General features: G+C 37.7%; 1 protein-coding gene across 3 annotated transcripts in view; it reads right to left on the bottom strand.

Moving 5' to 3' along the window:
* Pcsk5 (proprotein convertase subtilisin/kexin type 5) overlaps window positions 1-20,732 on the bottom strand; it is a 438,740-nt gene that overhangs the window by 181,709 nt on the left and 236,299 nt on the right. For all 3 annotated transcript variants that reach the window (XM_047525058.1, XM_047525059.1, XM_047525060.1), the window contains exons 11-12: window positions 3,419-3,536; window positions 1,298-1,486 (exon numbers count right to left, since the gene is read on the bottom strand). In XM_047525058.1, the coding sequence (XP_047381014.1) occupies window positions 1,298-1,486; window positions 3,419-3,536 (307 nt within the window). The remainder of the gene's footprint in view (window positions 1-1,297; window positions 1,487-3,418; window positions 3,537-20,732) is intronic.

The raw sequence follows: 20,732 nt of genomic DNA, 5'->3' as shown, positions 1-20,732 counted from the left end.
ATCCCACTTTTGGTTCTACAAACTTGAATCGGCCCTGGCCTCTCTGCACCTCTGGCTCATTGTCAGAGTTCTAACACAGATCACCACTGCCATGACACTCCCACACTTGGAGTGCGGGTAGGCAGTTGCATCTACGTAAAAGGTTCACTTCCATCATTTGGGCTGTACATGCTACTGAGAATAAGGGTTTTGTTCCAATTAAATGTTCCTTTGGGAGAAAAAAAAAATCAAACTAAAGAAGCTTCTAGGCTTTTGGCTGTAGTTTGTATTTTGGAACCATGAGATGAGGCCTGAAAGATGCTCCAACATCTCCCTGTCCAGTCCCAACTATGACAACTCCTTTCCAGGCTTCCAACCACTGCAAAAGTCAACCAAAGTGGGGGGCGGAATCTACACTAGAACATTCTAGTCTTATTCCTTCTGCAAGATCCCAACCTGCATATGATCCAGTTACTTACCCGTGTGGTAAAATATTTGGGAGGGAACAGCGAGAAGAAAAGTGGATAAGAAGAGAAGTTGTGTACCCTCTAAGGCAACAAAGACTGAAGGGGGCCAACCTTAAAAACAAGGATCTGCAAATTATAGGCCTCAGGTCAAATCCAACCTGCTGTCTATCTGTAAATAAAGATTTACTGGAACAGTCACCAACCATTCATTTCTATGGTCTATGGTGGTTTGGCACTCTAATGGCAGAGTTGAGTTGTTGGGATATAGATATAGACCTATGGAAGCTCAAAATATTTACTATTTGGCCCTACGCAGAAAAAAATTCCAACATGTGCTTTAAAAAACATAATTTTCTTTAACTTAGGAAAGTTAGTGCTTGGGCAAGAAAATTCAGTTAATCTGTAACAAATTTCAGCAGACAATGGAGGGCATCTCAAGAGTTCTGCAATTCTTTTTTAGGGTAAAAAACAAGTGGCTGGGTTGGGGATATAGCTCAGTTGGTAGAGTGCTTGCCTTGCATGCACAAAGCCCTGGGTTCAATTCCCAGCACCACGAAAAAAAAAAAAAAAAAAAAAAAAAGAAAGAAAAAAAATGAAAATAAAAACCAAGTGAACTTCGATTTTTCTACAGTGTAATTTTTATTATCCAACTACTAAATGCCATATTTTCCCTTGCCTAAAGATGTTAGGCAGTTTCCCACTCGGATTTATGAGCATGAGATCGTGACAACTAAGGGCTCCTCAGTTGGCTCCCAGGCTAGGAGTAAGCAGGAGTGGTCCCTTTCTATTGTTAAGGATAGCTGAGCATTGCTGTGACCTCCCACAAGGGTGGGCAGAGGTCATCACTGTACCTGTTGGCCAGAAGCTGGGATCTGGTTCCTGAAGGAGAGGTTAGGTAGATGGCCAGGTCTCCCCTCCGGGGGTGGGTGATGGTGATGCGCACAACTACGTGTTCTAGGTAGTTAACGTGGTGGTTGGGGTTGTCGGAGCAGCCTGAGGCTTTGTAGATGGAGCGCACTGCACTGTTGGGGCGAATTGTCCTGCAAGAGAGCACGAGAGAGGGAGAAAAGAGTGAGCAAACTATGCAGCAGCGCTCAGCTGAGTGACTCTGGAGGTTTGGAATGAGTATACATGTGATAAGGCAAGCAGCTGCCCACTGGTTATTAAAGGATTACAGTGCTGACACCCAAAGAGTGGGTCACACAAAGGGTTAATGACTGTCTTCATACAGGGAGTGGGCATCCAGCAGGGGTGTGCATTGGAATCCCCTTGCTAAAACACAGATGGCTGGGCCCCAGTCCTAGAGAGACTGATTGAGTAGGTCTGGGTGTGCCCTAAGAATTTTTACCTCTAACAAGTTCCTGGGAGACAGTGTTGCTGCCGATCTATGGAATGCACTCTGAGAACCCCTGTTCTGCAGTAGAATAGAGGTCTGGGAGTGAGCAACACTTTGCTTCACATTCCTGGTCTACAGACTCCTTGCCTGTAACCCCTGGGCATGCCCTTTCCTCCCACAGGCTCCTGCCTTCCTCTTTAGTGTCCTCCGGTGCCACTGTCCCCTGAACACTGGGGTCCAGCTACCCTGGCATCAGTTTAGCTTCTGGGATAATCTAAGTCTCTCATCTTGAGGAATCTGCATATACTACTTTGCCCCAAGTACTACTCTTCTCTGCTTCCCACTTCAAGGTTAAAGCTGTAATTTCACCTCTCTGAGACCTTCCTTGAACCATAGGCAAGATTTGCTCCCTAATTCTAATTTCCTACCTTTTATAATTTTCAGAATTAGCTTGTAATTTGTAATCATCTACTTACTACATATTTTTGTTTGACTCCCTCTCTAAGTTCCACAAGGGCAGGGAACATTTCTTAGTCCCCCTTTCTCCCTAGTATTTTAGCTCAGTATTTGACACCCATAAAGTACAAGAGAAACAATTACTTAGTTGATGAGTATGTTTGTGAATGAATAAACAAATAATTTATTTGATCTCATCTTCTCATTTGTCAAATATAAATTAGAAAGTTCATTTTCTTTTCCTTTTTTTTTTTTTTTTTTTTTTTTTGAGACAGGGTCTCACTAAGCAGCCCAGGCTAGCCTCTATCTAGTGATTCTCCTGTCCCTGTCTCCCGAGTAGCTGGGATTATAGATGTGTACCACCAGTCCTGATTTATTAGGAAGTTTTAAGAAGAAAACATACTTAGATTTTCTAGAACTTGGCTTGGCACATAATAAGTACTGAATAAATACTGATTCTTTTTCAATTCTTTTGCTTTTTCTTCCTCTCATTCTTTACCAGAAGAGAGTCCATTTTTTTTGTTTCCTAAAAAAAATTCCTCAAATTTTATAGTGACTCTAGTTTCATCATAAACTAAGTTCATAAATATTTTTTTAGAGAGAAAAGTCTCTGAAAAGATAGCCAAGAACAAATACTAAGCAAGCCACTGAGAGGGAATGCTCTTCCTTGGATTTAGTCCCTGGGAGCCACTCCACATAATTGTTTGGTAAATGTTGTCCATGTAGCTTCTGAGTCTGCAGCTAACATTGGGGAATAGGTCCTAAAGTTGCTAGTAAATTGCAATCTCATCTAAAACACTTTGTACCACTCTCTGGAGGATTACATGTTATGTGCTTTAGTTTCCAGAACATTCAATACTGTTTTTTTTTTTTTTTTTTTTTTTTTTAGGTATCCCAACTTCTTGCATTATCAAACAGAGATACTAATGGGGTAGAAAGTTTTAGAAGGTCCTCTGGTAAGGGGCTTCCCAAATCCCCTTGAAAGGGATGCTTTCCTTTTAAGGATCCTGGGTTATGCTAATGGACATTTAATGGCTTAGAATCCTAGTCATTCTATCACATCAGAAAAAAACAACAGAAGCTTTTAGCTCCCACATGTGACAGGAGGCTCTCAGGAGGACATACGCTGGCCTCCATCTTTCGGGGTGTTGTCATGTGGTCAGTGGGCTGCAAACATTACTTGATTTGTCGGTCTGTGCTCTCCACACACATGTGTTGCTGGGGAACAGTGGTCCACTTCTCCGCCTCCATCACCATGGCTTCTGCATCCATCAGTCCAAATCCATAGAGGTGACTCACTGCAGAAGGCAAGAGGCTGGTCACTTCACTGTGGTTAGGAACAACCTATGCTACACAGGATGGCTTACAGAGTCACTCAGCTGAGACCCCAGACACACAACAGTGGGCTCCTAGCTATCTTTCTAGCAAACACTTGAAAACAAAACAAATAAATAAAAGTGTACTATTCATCAATTACTAATACTATGACTCTCCTTTATAAATTGTGACTACATGCTGGGTACTTGTCTGTATTCTTACATTTGAGCCTTCCCACAATCTTAAGATGTTAGTGAGATTATTGTCATCATTCATGGAGGAGAAAACTTGAGGAATGAAGAGAAACCTGGCCAAGATTGACTAGACTGTCGTGGCAGAGATGGATTCTAAACCACCTTATTTCCTTCAGGGGCTTGCTGTTAATTGTTTGCATTTAAAAATGATGACATCATTGATTTTTGTGAGGTAAAACAATTAACAAGTTTAAAGAAAATGATAGACAATTTCTTAGCAAGTAGAACTCACATGTAAGAAATACCATTTTTTCTGACATATTAGGATAAATACCCCAGAAGACATAAATTATTATCTTTCTCCTAGCACATAAAATTTTATTAAACTATACGCATAGATATTGGAGGCCTCTAGACTTTTATGCCAGCTTTTTGTCTTCAAATCTGTTCTCAATTAGAATACCTATTGATCTAAAGCTGAATTTGACATAACTGGCTCAGAAATGTCAATTAAGAATATTTAAATGACAATATAGCAAACTCTACGTGTGCAGTTCTTTCTGAAAATATCTTACAATCACAGCTGAATATTTAACATCTGCACTTTGTATTGAACTCTCCTATCTTTATTATATTCAAGATGAAGACATACTTCTATCAGATTTTGCTTCAAAAAGTTTTCATTATGATATTACTAGATTTATGCAAAAATTTTTATAGCTTCCCATGCTTATGGATTATTTAAGTACATCAGCTTGAAATTCATGATTTCCTATGACATAGTCCCATTCTCCTTTCAAGACAACCTGCTCATCAAACCTTTTGTGTTTGTAAGGCCACTCTTGCAGTTTCCAGTCAGAGCTGGGTCTTTCTGCCTCACTGCTTTTGCTCATGCTGAGCCTTTGGCTTGAAATTCTTTCATTCCTCTTTATGCAGAGTCAAAGTACCTAAAGGCCTAGCTGATCTATCTTGCCCTTCCTGAATTATTTTCTGAGCAAGAAAAAAGTCAAAAGATGTTTACTGAAATTCAACCAACTGTGACAGTAAACTTTTCTCCTTTGTATTCTATAACTAATTAATTCATCAATCCACCTGCCTTTGTGTTATCCACCTGCCCATCCATCCATCCATCCATCCATCCATCCAACCATCCATCCATCCATCCTTCCTCCCTCCAGTGCCTTCTGTGTGCCACTCATTATATTAGGCACTGCACTTTTTAATCTGTGCCATGGATGGACTTGTTAATTAACTGTCAGTAGGTGTCATTTTACTCCAACTGCATTTTAAACTGCTTGATGGTAGGAACTAGTTCTTATATTTTCTTACAGGTTTCATGGGAACTTTAGCAGAATTTTATGCACATGTGAGCACATATAAATTAAAGCACATAAAAAAGGAAAATTGTGCCAAGATTCAGAAGTAGCTCTACTTATGTTATTTGATAATCACATAATTCTTAGTAAACAAAACATCTAATCCATAGTTTCCCTGTTCAGGGATATTATGGTCTATACTGTTGTCATCACTAAGTTCATGAAGTACTATTATATGTCCCATGTGAGAAAATCTTATAAAAACTACATAAATGCAAGGATTCAATATTTTGCCATCAGGTACTTAGATAGGCCATACTCAATAAAAAATAACAAGCCTGCTGTGCTATGGCAAGGACACAAGTAGGATTTTTATAAGGTACTTTTACATCTTTTATTAATCGTGACATTAAAAAGCAATGCATATTCATTGTAAAAAAAAAAAATCTTAACTACATCCAGAGAAGAATAAAGAAAATAGAAGTTCTCAATCAATAACCTCATCAAAAGCTGGTAATGGCTATGAACAATTCTATATATGTTGTTTTAGTTACTTAACATCATGTAAAGTTATTAAAGAGGTACAGAGGGACCCACGTGATACAGGAGGAACGTGATACCAGAGGAATGTCAAGTTTGGGCTTGTGGAAGAGAGGATAGAGGAGGGTGGAGAATGGATATTCAAACAGAGAGTTGACAATGACCTATTTTTCAAGTTATGAAGAACAGAAGAGAGGAGAAGTTCAAAGTCTTCCAACATATACCAATGCTAAGAAAGTGGAAATGTTGATTATTCTGATTTCGATACATGCATGAAAATATCACCCTATACTCATAAACATATACAAGTGTTGCCTGTTAATTAACACATAAAAACAATTTTTAAAAAAGAAAACTAAAAGCTTAAGCCTAAGGAAACACGACTGAGGAGATCTTTTTTAAAACTCATGTAACAGAGATATTCTCACTCATCACTTAGCCACAGCCTATACCATCTCATCAGGCACATTATGATTATTTTCTTTCCTTGGGGATACTGAAATTTTTAACGAAGACATTATGCTGGGCTTTCCATCTCTATTCAGTATTCAAATATCCCCCATGCTAATGGGAAGTAGTTTTAAAGCAGCATAGCTCATCATTTTATCTCAATTTAGAGGGATAAGATTAAAGTTCTGATTGGGGGGTTTGGAGAAGGCGGTGGAGGCAGGGGAGGGCAAAGGCTCCGGGCAGTCAGGGCAATCCTGGGGCAGCCCCTGGCTGAGTACCTGAGCCTCAACTCAGCTGTGCTGGCTCTGGCTCTTCTCCTCCCTAACAACTGTCCACCCAACAACCATAATGACATTAATTAGCAAAAAAAGTCATCAAATACCACCAGCACTTCTTGCTTGTTAAGCAACCACTTGAATTAAGTTGAAAAGCACCTTGAGTCTTTATGAAGTCCATAAATTTGTTTCCTTTTCCCATTCAAGTTCTACCCTCCAGGGAAAAGGCCCTCCAGGGAAAAACGCTCAAAATGAATGTTTAGAAAAGAGGCTGACTAGCTACAGCTAAACTACAGATCAGCAGGTCAAGAAGAAGAAAATTCTACTGACATGATATTAATAAATGAGGAAATTGGACTAGAATGGTGAAGGTCAACTGAGTCAGTAACAGAGATTTTCAGTATTTTCAAATACTCAAAATTGTCTGTCTGTTCCCAAGCAAGATACACAGCCTAAGAGAAATTTCAAATACATTTCTTTTTGCCTTTTTCCCCCTTTGGGGCTGGCAATACATCAAATATATGTACTCAAATTAGAAGTTATTTGTTTTGTTGGAAAATACTAATGAGAAAATAATTATACAATGCATGTGTTGGGCAGATAGCTCATTCAAAAAGTGATATCAATAGGGGAAATAACCATTAAACAGCTTGGAAGTCTAATCATTTTTTGTATAGTATAAAATGTTCACCCAGTAAAATGACGTGACATATAAATACAGAAATTCTGATTTTTTTTTTTTCCATTTGAGTCAAGTCTGTCTTGCCTGTCCCAAGGACACCATGAAGGGTCACAGGTATGATTTCTCTCCAGTGGCTGCAGAACTTGGCTTAGGGGAATGCTTCCATAAATATTTGTGAAAAGAATGAATGAAACTGAGAAATTTTAGTAAATTTACAAAGTAGCACAAAATGTGTACTAAAGAACTGTAAGGGGAAGTAGGAGGTCTGTTTTTTTTTTTTTAACTGACTTCCACGAAGTCATCAATAACACTTGAAATTTATTCAAGCATGGAGCCAATATTCATATTTCACAAATATATAACGATGGTAAATATACCATAAACAACTGGTTGAGATATGGCCATAAAAGTCTTGTTTATGCACATTTCTCATGCTAGGCTCAAGCAAAACCTGAGCCTGGAAATAATTTTATGATGATCAAGCAGAATCCACTCTATGCAAGCATTGTGCAAAATGCAAAATTCTATGACATTAAAGTGCTGTTAACATTGGCGGGAACAGGGATCCTGACTGGTTTCAGCAGAAACTTTCACTCCTGTGAATGGGGGCAGCAAATATCATTTCTGGTTTAACATTAGTCATGACTAAAAAATCAAATCAGATATTTGAAAGGTACTGAAGAAATGAGGAATATACATAAAGATCTTGTAGTAAAGTTATTTGTGTACTTTTCAGAAAGTAAATTTATTTCTTGTAGAATGCTTCAATAAAGGGGATCTGAAAAGTTGTATCTCATTATGTTTTTCTTTAGGATTATAAGGCTGTGTATGTCTGGATACATAGAAGACAGCAAATGAAACCCCATAAATAGGCTCCTTTATGCAGATAAGCTCAGGAAAATGGTTTTGTCTTATAGCAGAAGGATAGCTAGTTTTTATTCAGTTATCCAAAGGCTTCCTTGCTTGGAGTGAGATGGACAAAAGAACTCAGGAAAATAGGCAATATTCTCTGGCAAGTAAATTTTCTTTTTCTGATAAGACCAGAAGTGCTGAGAGAAGCTGGTTATTAGGCACTCAAGTAAGTAACTGTATAGCTTCAAAGCAGATATAGTTAATTCAAGCAAAGCTTTAGCTAGGAGGCCTTAAAAACTCAATTCTAGAGAAAAGCTAGGTAGCTCAGTAGGAAAAAAAAAATCAGAAGTTTCTAAGCAACAGAAACTATAACCAGGGAAATCTAGTACAATTTCTCTCTTCTAGTGGACGCTCCTTATTGGAGCCAGCTATTTGAAATGCTGTTGCTGTTAACTATTACATGGAACTGATGTATCATGGTGAATTTAAGATGACTATTAGGAAAGCATTCACATATAATTGAAAAAGTTGATTGGTTCAAACAAGAGTTTTTCTTCTCATAAGTTTTTGAGCTTTCTGAAGTTGTTTTTCTGCTGCCACCGTGTCAGATTCAGACATGTTATACAGCATCCAGGTGCAAAAAAGGGCAAATAGAAGCTCTCCACAAGGAGCCCAGGAGAAATTTAAAATTCTGCATATAAGGGGAAAAAATGCAACTAAGTGACAGCTATCCGTTACTGAATATTTATAGAAAGGTCCAGCCAGTATCTTCCACTGAGGAAAATATTCCTGAGGAATAGGGGAACTAAATGTCCAGGTTTGCACAAGACTGCCCTGATTTTAAAATTGAAAGTCCTGTGTCCTAGGAAACCCTCCCTTCATAAACAAGCCAGGAGATTGTTCACTCTATGCAGAACTGAGAGCATAATGTGATGCTACTAGGGAGTGGCAGAGCTCCCACATCTCTCCACATCAATAATCCAGTAACTAGAAGGTAGACAGAAATCCTGAACCTGTATTTGTATTTGTTAAAATGCATATAATCACTGATGTCAAAAACTTGGCTGAAAAATGTTTTCTCTGATATGAGGATGCTGAGCCATAACCGTGCAGGGCAAGGGAAGAATGGAAGAACTTTGGATTGAGCAGATGGGAGTGAGGGAGGGGGCATAGGGGTGGGAAAGAGGGTGGAATGAGACCAACATCATTACCCTAGGTACATGTATGATTGCATGAATGGTGTGACTCTACATCATGTACAACCAGAGAAATGAAAAGTTGTGCTCCATTTGGGTACAATAAATTGAAATGCATTCTGCTGTCATGTACAACTAATTAGAACAAATAAAAATCAAAAATTAAAAAAAAAAAAAACTCCGCTGACAAATTAGGGTCAATACTTGACTATTCAAAAGTGCTAATTTCAATGCACTTCACTGATACAGGATGAACATCCCTAAAATCTAAAATCTAAAATGTTCCAAAGTCTGAAATACCACAAGTGGAAAAAGTCCACACCTGACCTCATGTGTCAGGTTGCCATCAAAAATGCAGAGGTATTAAAATATCACATAAAATTACCTTTGGGGCATGTATTTAAAGTGTCTGGGAAGCATAAATGAATTTCCTGTTTAGACTGGGGTCTACCCTCAGTATAACCCTCAGTATAACTAATTACGTATATATATATAAATATATATATATATATATATATACACATACATACATACACACACACAAATATTCTAAAAGTCAAAAGAAAAATCAGAACTATAAAACACTTCTGATCTCAAGCAATTTGGATAAGGTTTACTCACCTATAAGCTAATAATTGATATAATTAGTTTTTATATTACTTAGTTGGGTTGTGAAGCATCTACTCTGTATTCAATCCAATAATGAGGTCCAAAGAAACAGAAAATGAGTTGTGTTTCCAGTCAACGAAGGGGTGAAACAATAATAATTTTATGATATAATGAAAAATAATTAAAAGCACCAAACTGTGTAATTACTGTAGATATAAAAAGCACTTTAAAAGGGTAAGAAACCAGTAAAAAAGAACAGACTTGAAGAAACCTACTAGAACCTGATGTGCTGTTAAGTACTCTCTTGATGTCAGCCAAGACTTGCAGTTAGTGGATATTTGGGTTGTATTCTGATGCATGTGTAGGATTTAGTTAGGGTGAGATGCAGAGAGCATATTTCACTGGCTGGGACTGAGTCTCCTGGTTAGCTAGCTGAGTGTAGTTTTGGGGAGCACTAATGAAACCACAGCCCCCAGGATAGGCGATGTGAGGGTTGGGGAGAGTGGAAAATATCTCAGGAAATAAATAGGGGGTGGACCAGACTGCAGGGCAACTGAAACCCAACCAAGACTGTTGGATGTCATTCACCATCAATACAGTTGTTGCTGTTCTCATCTACCTATTAGTAAACGACCAGAGTAAAAGGTGGTTACCCCAGTTCCTGGTAGGAGGGAGGCTGCTTCATCTGGGGTTGGGTAGAAAGTACGAACCAGAGATCAAAGAGCTGCGTGCAGCTGCTGTGGTCCTACCACCTCTGGGCTCTTTGATCCTTAAAGTGTTGAACCACCTGCTCTGAAACAGCTGCTCCCACCAGAGACCTGCACCTCCTGCACCTATTAATCAAACTGGGCCAAATGTGTGGGACAGGAGGAGGGCACACAACCAAGAGGGCCTGGGACATGGCACTAATCCACCATGTCCCGGTGCAAAATGTAAACACTTAAGAACTGCTCTTTCAAAGTAAAAATAGACAGGTAAATCTGAAAACATAAAATGTAACCTGCTAAGTATAAAAACATGAGTGATGCTTCTCATTCCTGTAATGTCGTCAGGTCACACCTAACCAGAATCATCATTGTGCCCCTGGCCTTACCATCTCTCTTTAGTATCTCCTCATTGTGTAAACTTTTAGATTTAGGTTAAAAAGGCATATAAGGATCTTAGAGAGTCAGAATGACAGTCACTATTCTTTTTTTCTGTTGTGTAGAGCAAAACATAGACTTCCTTGGGGTAGAAAAATACAGGAGTTTGAATTGTGCTGTTTGGTTTCTTTTTATTTTTCCCTGTTCCTCCTAAAGTCTCAGACTCTTGTAGCAACTCCAGCCAGATCCAAACGTGCCAGCCGTCACCAGTATGACTGACGTCTTGTCTGTGGAAAGTTTCCAGATACTGGGCTGTCTGCTGGGGCTGTACTTCAAAGCTCCCCTTGGGAGGAGTTTGCTTAGCAGCTGTAGGTAGTCAGATGGGCTCATCATTACAGAGAAGAAACAGTAAGAGTTTAGGAAAACATTCTTCTACATTTACCTGTGTACATCTACATACTTACAAACACACACAATTGATTATATTACATATTCAAAGTATATATTTACTATTCATTGAATTTGCAGAATTAGACAAAAAAGAGATATGTCTGTCTACTCTCAAGGGTCTCTTTCCATTTTAAGGAAAGAAAAAGACGTCAAATTACTTTCTTCTTTTCCCTGGCCAGTCCCCTTTAATTTGCTTCCAGTATGGTTATAAAGAAGTAATTTTCTTGAAGTACTTAACTGATTTTTCTTGAACAGAGGTAGGAGAACTATTTCGCCAGCTTGGTGAAACCTTGCTGTGTAGCCTAGGGCATCTCCAGATTTTATATATATATATATATATATATTTTTTTTTTTTTTTTTGCTTATTTTTAGGAAACTAAGATTGTCTAGACAAAGATGAGAACAAGATGAAAAATGTACTGTAAGTCTCTGATAAAAGGCTAATTAAGGGTTAGATTGACCATATGTCAGTACCCCAGCTTGGATCTTCCTGGTACAAACTGAGCAAACAACACGATGAGATCTTCCTATGTGTGAGTTATTCACATATTATTTTTAGAAAATTCTTCATTTAATTCCCCTTTATTTTTGCTTTTTTCTTAAATTTCCATAAAAGAAAGGAAAAGAAAAATCTAGTTGATATTTAGTTCAAATAGTGCATTTTCACTCGGTGGTTCCAGAGATTTGGCAATTTCATCCATCTGTACCCCTACTGGCTCACCTGACATGGACCATCACCTACCATAACAGATAATCACAAAGCATGAAGGAGAAACTATTTCCAGCCACTGGGAATAACATCATCTTCCTGAGAGGAAAGCCACATCTTACCCATCTGAGGCTCAGGCACAATGTTAGGCTCTTCATGAACTTTCCTTTTCATTTACATGACACTCAATTTTTTAAGTTTAAGAGATAATAATAGTGAAATTTCTGTAAAGTTTCTGAAAAGGCCATTGATATGGAGTGGATATTTCTCTTAGATGAAATAATATGTGAAATGACTCTTAAGTTCTTAGATAGTTTGGATTAATGAAGGGATATTAATGAGGATATTTGGAATGGTGGCTTCCTTGAGAAGGCTCTGTGGGCCTGGAATGCAATCAGATTTAACCTGGAGGCAATGAATGGCTGTTGATGCAGGAAACCAAGTAATGTAAACTGATACTCTTAACAAGATGGATTTGGCATTGGTTATATGGGATATGAAAGGGCACAGGACAGAAGCAGGAAACTAGTTCCTGAGATGGTGAGACTTGGGAGATGATGCACTATTGCAAATGGTCAATGAGATAGAAAATTAAATAAGAAAGAAGCACGGGAATTTCACAAATCACACAATGTAGGTGACTGAGGTGAGGAAGGAGTCAACTTGCACGGGGTGATGGGCAGAGTAGTATTCCTTGACTACAGAGGTTAGGTTCTGAGTTCTGTTTTGGAAGTTGTGATTTTAAATGCCAGAGGAAAGGCCTTGTAAAGAGATTCCAGATGGTAAAGTCACTGTTCTGGATGTGGAAATGAAAACCCTTAGCAAGGAGCTGATACCTATAATTGAAAGAAGTCAGGAAAGAAGAACAGTAGAATTTAAAGGTCAAAGAAGAACAAAAGGTTTATCTTTGCATCACAAAAGGCAAGGGAAAAGAACTGTGAACTGGGGAGATGAAGGGCAGAAAATGCTAGAAGAAGACTTGAGGCTTAGGGATAGGGCCAGCGGGGGATGGGTGAAGGAGGAAGTAGAAACATGTTTGCAGGAAGTTTTAGCTAAATCAGACTAGCTGTGAAAGGAAGGACAGAACTGAAGCAGTAGGATAATGGAAACGTTTCCCCTCCTCCAAGGAAAGAGAGGCAAAGTTTGAAAACAGAGGGTCATGGTTCAATTGACAGCAAGGAGAATGAGGGGGACTGGAAGTAAAGGGCTAAGCAACCCAGAAGAATGAGGTATCTTGGGAGCACCTTTCATCAGTTCCTTAGCAAACTGAAGAAAAACATGCTCTGAGAGACCATTTTTCATTTCTTCTAAGGATGATCTTTTGTTAGCACTATTCAAAGGCTCAGAGAGAAAATTAATTCATTGCATAAGGAGGGTGAATGAATTCAGTGGTTCTCATCAAAATCACCCAGGATTTATTCAAGCACAGACTGCTGTGTCCTATTACACTATTCAACATATGTATGTATATATATTTATATTGTATATATGTATATGTCGTATATACATATACAACATGTGTCTGTGTGTATATATATATATATATAGGATAGTGTATATGAATGTATGTGTATACATATATATATAATATAAAAGTTTCAGTAGTTTTGAGGTAAGGCCCACAATTTGTACTTTAAACAAGTTTTCAAGGATGCTGATATTGTGGGTCTAGGGACCCCACTTTGAGAACCACTCTTTAGGGTTGGCATCTCTCTTTGAAAGTCTGGGTGATTAGGCTAATATCTCCAACACAGGGCATGAGACTCTGTAGGTCTGATTCCCAAAATGCCTTCCCTTGTACCTGGAGTACAAGAAATAAGAGCCGGCTATAGAGAATATGAGGTCAATATCTTTTTATATGAATTATCCCCAATATTTTTGCTTCCTTTATAAAAACATTTTAAGAAGATAAAAGTTTTCTTAATGAACCTGTGGATATGTTAGTTTGCCCACTTCAAGCGTGGAAGGCTTAGATACTTCCTTCTTCAAATGCACATTGTTACTTAAGGTGTTAAGTTGTATGCATTGATAGGGTAGCATTAGGTTGCTGAATTGAGGTAAAAATTCCTGCTCAGTGTACAAAAGTGAAACATAGAAAATGGACTGAAGTGTCTTTCCTAGTTCTACTGTCTGGAAAATGAAAGCATTTTCATGCATCAAGTGTGCTACTCCAAACAAGATGCACAGATGAAATTCCAAAGGGGAGGTAAAAATAATAGCTTACGTATGTATTTTATCACCTGTAAGCTACTAAAATAATCATTACAATCATATTAGCAAAATAGTGTTATTCACACTTTGTAGTGGAAGAAACTAAGTCTCATGGACATTAGAAGTACTTGTGCAAAGTCATAGGAAATGGAGCTAAAGTCTTCAGAATCTTTCTATTATATATGTATCCATGATGACGGTTTTAGTGGAAAATATTTCTTTCCACTAAAGTCTGAAATCAATCATATGCTCAGAGTAACCCTGCAATGTAACAGGGTGGGGGAATCATTTGGAAGTTATATAGGTAACTCTTCTGTCTTTTGCATAGAAATTGCTCTGTTCTTCAAAACTTCTTTCAAAACTCATTAAAATATCATGTGCAGAGAAAGAAATTCGTGGGGCTTGGAAAGAAAATTTAACATCTGGCCCATCACACTTTCCCCTATTCTTGCTGAGAAATGACCTTCTTCAGCCATTTCTATCAGGGATTTTCCCTGAGTGTGAAGATATTAATATGGAAAAGTTACTTTATTTTGTATTCATGCTTAGGCCAGTTTTTTATTAAAACTAGCCAGGCATGCACAGATGGAAGAGTGACACTGAGTGCCAAAGCGTGGAGTCCCGTTTTGTTAGCACCCAGCAGCAATCACAATCCCCTTCTTTTTGGCTCTCTCAAGGATGATTCTGGAAATTTCAGGATGTACTGTCTTTCTTGGTATTGCACTATAAAATGAAGTCTGTCGAAACCATTATTGGGATGTGTGATAGAAGTTTAATTGCTTTGAAATGCTGTAGGCTACCAAGATGTGAACATGTATAAAGAGTCTGCATTGAGATCTAAGGGGGAAAAAATATGGATCTATTTATTTGACAGCAGATGTATCCAGGCAGATTTTGCAAAGTGATGGCCTAGTGTGTCACTATACCCTGCTAGTTGCAGTGGCCTTGGGGAAAACAAGGGCAGGATTGATTTTCAGGATTTCTTTTTGAATCTTGAGATCTGGTTTATATTAAAGACACTGGCACCAATATCGAGATCTCTCTGGGTTGCAAAAAAGGATGGGCTAAGCCATCTTTACTAATTCTAAGGTTTTACAAGATGCTAAGGAAGGCCATTCCACCTCTTGTTCATTTGGGTCACGTTGTTGATCCTGAACCAGTTTCCATATCACCCACTTACCACAGTCTCAGTGTAGATATAGCCAGTTACATTCCCTGTCCCTGATCTGGGACATGGAAGGGGTGCAGTAGTCTTTGCTGGACATATCGACTAAATTTCACTATTTTCTTCTATTCACCTCAAACACAGTTTTCTCTTCCACACTTAGGGCTCCCTTCTTTGGTTAAAAAGGTGATCTGTAGGGAGGACCATTGTGAGTCAATCATGGAAAGCTTCAAATGCAGCCTTGCCACCACTGCTCTGTGCTCATGTGTCCTGCACATGTCAATATTTATGAGGAGTCTTCACCCCAGACATGAACTTTCTACTGGACTCCATACAAAATAATGACACATTTGAATTAAACAAGCTGCAATCATTTTTGGTCACAAAAAAAGGATGAATGTACCTAAGAATGGGAAAAGAACTACAGATTTAGGCTTAGTCACATTCACTTAAAATTCTGAGATTTTACTTCAAACTTGTTCTAGAAAAGTGACAATAAAGAGGGACAAGACAGTCACAAATCTGACTGTAGTCATGCTAAAAAAACCTCTAACTTTAGTAAGACTGAGTTACTTTGTTAACCAGGAATAGGTTCTGTGAATGTCAGTACTGAAGCAGTGGGTGAAGGTGAAGATGAATAAAACCATCTCTGGATGGAGACCTTTTAAAAGATATCTGTGTCTTTGACAATTTCAGAGAAATCACATCAGAATTTTATGAAATAGAAACACCCACATAGGGCTTACATGAATTTGAGAAAGGTACTGCTCTCTTTAAGGAGAACATTATCATACTCTAGTGCATATGACTTGGTGAGTGAATTCCAGGGCAGATTTCTATTCTCAGCCTAACCCTTAGTGTGGTTCTCTTATGTAGTCAACAACCTGGGCAACCAACTGTGAGAGCTCTGGCAAATACTCATAAACATTTCTCACATTTTAGCTAAGTTCTCTGATTCTCTAATGATAGGTGGCTGGAATTTAATGAGGATTTTAGGCTTCTAAGATGCATAATATTAAACTCTGAAACAAAGTTGGGTACACACTCTCCCATTGGCTGTGAGGGTGCGTCTGAGGATAGAATATGAACAGAAGCAAGTGATTTTGAGACACAATCATCTTACACAGTACATTAAGAAGGCATCTACATTGTAACCTCTGCAGGACTCATAAAATCAATGCATTTTCCTAAGACTTTGACTTCATGGCCAAGAAAAGTCATATTCATGCAAAACTTCAGAGAAAAGTCATCACAAACTCAAAAGCTTTTGTGACTGTGCCTGTGTAAACTGTCATATAGCAATTCAGGATGTGAACCAGAATTACATTACTTATTTTCTTAACTCTCTGCAAAGTTGCGTGGTGCATACAAAGACTACAAATGAATATTAAAAAGAAGTTTATATGTCACAGGTAAGTGGTTTTCTGAGGTTGTAGTGAATGATAACAGGTGATGAGAAGACTTTGGTTAAAGGACATTGATGCAGTCTTCTCAAAGCACAGTTCTAGCTTGACATTTGCCAAGAAGCAATCTCATGCTTATATCCTTCTCCCCGGCTTATTAAAAAGTCATTTCAAAATCATTTCTTTCTCTTCTTAAAAAAAAAAAAAAAAGGATCTAGCTAAGATGATCATATATCCTAACTCTAAAACCCTCCTCATTCAGAAGGAGGCCCAGAGATGATAACAAATTTTGCTGAATGTCACAGTCCTGAAGGTCATAAGTATACAGTTGCATACTAAGATAATATAAAGTGATCACCACAAGAGAATATCCATCCATTTCAACAGGTCAACTGGTTATGTGCAAGTCATCTTGCAGAGCACATCAGTGGATTCACACCATCAATTGGGGAAACAAAACTGTTCCTGACACCCAACTAGCAGCCAGAATCAACTTGCTTGAAAGTCATTACTATTATCCAACTGACTTTCTCAGATCACAACAGTGGCTCTAAAATGTATTTCAACTCCTAACTCAAGGACCCAAGTAGCTTGGCTTCTCAAAGTTCTTTTAAATTGTTTTCTGTATCACATGACACCTGCCCTTTCATGGCATTCTGGAACCTCTCTTCCCCTTCTCCTGAACTGCAGTTTTTCTCTAGCTATCTCCTCCAGTTATAATTCCTCAGGAAACGCCAATAATCAAAAGCATGCATGTGCTTGCAAACTGACTAGGAAACAACTCAAGACAATATCTGAGACAAGCTTTGCTTCCCATACTTTGAGTAAGCCTAACATTCTCAAACATCTTCCACCCTCTCATTGGATTTACTTTTGCTTCTCATTCAGGTTACACCCAAGGCATGAGTGTAATTCACAATCATTAGCAGATCATATGCTTTTTCTTTAAACCCTTATTGAGCTTGTTTAGTGTTTACTAAAAAGAAACACAAAGGAGGAGGTTAAACGTTGATCCAGAATCTTCAACTAAAATCACAATACAAAATGCAAACAAATAATCCAAATTAGCAAAAACAAAATAAAGATGAGAACAGAAGAGCTGCAGGAGATATGTAACTATGAAATACTGAGCTCTAATTGGGGTTGTGACTGTCTCTGTCTACATGCACAACAATTTTAACAGGCATAGCTCTATGCGTATCAATATCTGTATGTTCAACTTTCATTATAAAAAAATCTGAACAGATTCCTAACTATGTTAGAGTGATGCAGGACATATAGGGGTTAAATAATTTTACCTAAGTGTACCCTATAAGTGAGGAATGGTGCTAAATTCTTTATAGGATTTTCTGTTCCTTGTTCTCCTCTTTGCCATTTGATTCTACCTATGGGGATTCCCTTCCTTTCTGGTGAACAAGTTCTATGTATACTATTTGAAATGGCCTATTATCTGGTTAGGTATCTGGAGTATTCTCTCACTCCTTGGGGTCTCTGTTCAAGTTAGAGAGTTTTTTTTTTTTTTTTTTCCTATGTCTTAAAAAAATTATAATTTGCCCACACCAAGACTTGTACACGGCTATCTCTCGCAGTTTTACTCACATTAACTCCAAATTGGAAACCAGAAAGTCATCCATGAAAAAGTGAAGAAATATACAAATTGTGGTACATTTGTACAGTGGAATATTAATTAGAAATGAAAAGTAACTAACTTCTGACATACTTAATGGCATAGGTGTATCTAAAAATATTAGATGGAGATAAAGAAGTCAATTTCAAATAATTTCATTTATATGGAAGTCTACAAAAAGTGATCTGATGTACAATGGCAGAAAGTAGCCCAATGGCTGCATGGTGTGAATGTAGGGCAGGGCATAAGGAGAAGACCAGACTGTTTTAGGGTCATAGAAATCTCCACCTTGATCATGGTGGTGACTACAAAGATGTATATATACATGACAAAAGGTATTATATTGCTGGGTGGGGGGCATCTGTCTGTAATCCTAGTGGCTCAGGTGGCTGAGACAGGCTGATCCCAAGTTTGAGGCCAGCCTCAGCAATTCAGCAAGGCCCTAAGCAACTTAGTGAGACCCTGTCTCAAAATAAAAGATAAAAAGGGCTGGGGATGTGGTTCAGGGGTTAAGTGCCCCTGGGTTCAATCCCTGGTACCAAAAAGAAGAAAGAAAAAAAAAAAAGAAAGAAAAAAATGCTTTATACTATGAATTAAAATAGTGTGTTTTCATTGTACATAAATTCATCTGAATAAAGCTGAGAAGAAGGTATGAAGATTGCCAGATACATTGTTTATTGGTTTTTAAAGATGAGATTCAATCCCAGGTTGTTTGACTGGAGTTCTGAACCTCTATAGAGAGGAGTGAATTTTTTGTTTTAAAAACCAGGAAATCTCAAATTAAAAAAAAAAAAAAAAGAGAGTTAAATTTCAAAATAGTCTCTAGATAAACTTGTCTTGGCTTAAGTTTTTCAAATCTTATTTTGGAACTGAATTCAGAATCCAATTATCAGTGGTTCAAAGAAATTCATTTCAGTACTTCATAGTCACAACATACTTTCTGACAAAAAGTACTCTTATTACTCACCCTCTGTAACCACTTGTCTTACGGCTTGCTGACTTTTATCTTGCTTAAAATATCAACTGTCACCACAAAATATCAAGATTTGCTACTATTAAGGACAATCAAAATCATGTGCTGAAATAGGGAGTTTTTGAATCGTGGAAGGGTCGGGGATGTAGCTCAGTGGTAGAGTGCTTGCCTAGCATGTGTGGAGCCCCTGAGTTCAATCCCCAGTGACACCAAAAAGAAAAAAGAAAAAAGAAAAAAAAAATTACTGGGAAGTCCAACCTAGTAAGACTTAGTAATTTGGATTTCTTCAAGTAATTACACAAAAAGAAACACACTGACTTTCTCTTAAATGTAGAATCTTTTGTATATTGCTAAAAAAATCATATTTTATATTTACAAATTTTATTTGGCATATTAATTACTTAAGAGTCAACAGGATGTTGGTACTCTACAATCAATTCAAATTTCTATTACTAGTTTCTCTATTGAAGAAACTAATTATGACTTTAGACATTTTGTAGGGTGAATTTAAGGTGACATTTACATATTGCAAAACAAAATTTACATATAGTTGTGTTAACATTAATGTAAGATTGTGGGACAAATTAGTTGGAGGACACATGATAACTTCATTATGAAGTCCTTAGTACATATTTTTTGCAGCCCATTTTAGGTCATTTAATTAATTTTCAATCCCCCAAGCAATATTTTATTTACACTATAGTTCCATGTCTTTATTCTTATTTCAGGTAAGAAAACAGATACACATGAAAATATACTTTTAAGACTCTTTTTATGTTTGGTGTTTTCTATTTTTAAAGCACTTTTCATTCAATTCAGCCTCCTAATTATGTTGGCTATTAGTTACCCACATTCTGCAAAAACCAAGGTGCACAATTCTTAATTGGTCTCAAAGCCACAGAAAATATAATTTGGTTATTAAGACTGTGGCAAAACAAAAAATACTCCAAATATAATCCTCCTAATTATATCTAGCAGAGAAATAATAGGCAAATAATGCAACTATCATTTAAATTCTATTCTGAGGGTGGATTTTTTTTTTTTTTCAGAGCTCAGGACTGAACCCAGGGACTTGTGTATGCTAGACAAGGGCTCTACTATGCAGCCCGAGGACAGATTTTAAGTGTAAAAGTGTGTGTTTAAAATTACAGGGACACCAAACCAAAGTCTCAAAGTCCAACAAATCTAACACCATCATTCAGTAAAAGGCCAGTAGAGAGGCAAAAAAAAAAAAAAAAAAAAAAAAAGGATTTTTTATTTACAGGACATATTATTAAACTTCACATATTTAGTAGGCTTGACTTGAACACTCTGATGGGACCAGTTGATATAAGACTCTAGATTAAACCATGATCCAAGAGGCTTTGCTGCCAGGGGTCCTATGTTCCCATGTAGACATTTAGGTAAATCTCTACCAGACAAAAGAAATAAAGTAAAATCCCT

This window comes from Sciurus carolinensis, chromosome 14 (assembly GCF_902686445.1).
Source record: "Sciurus carolinensis chromosome 14, mSciCar1.2, whole genome shotgun sequence".
NCBI classification, from domain to species: domain Eukaryota; kingdom Metazoa; phylum Chordata; class Mammalia; order Rodentia; family Sciuridae; genus Sciurus; species Sciurus carolinensis.
This window is presented reverse-complemented; position numbering and strand designations above follow the sequence as displayed.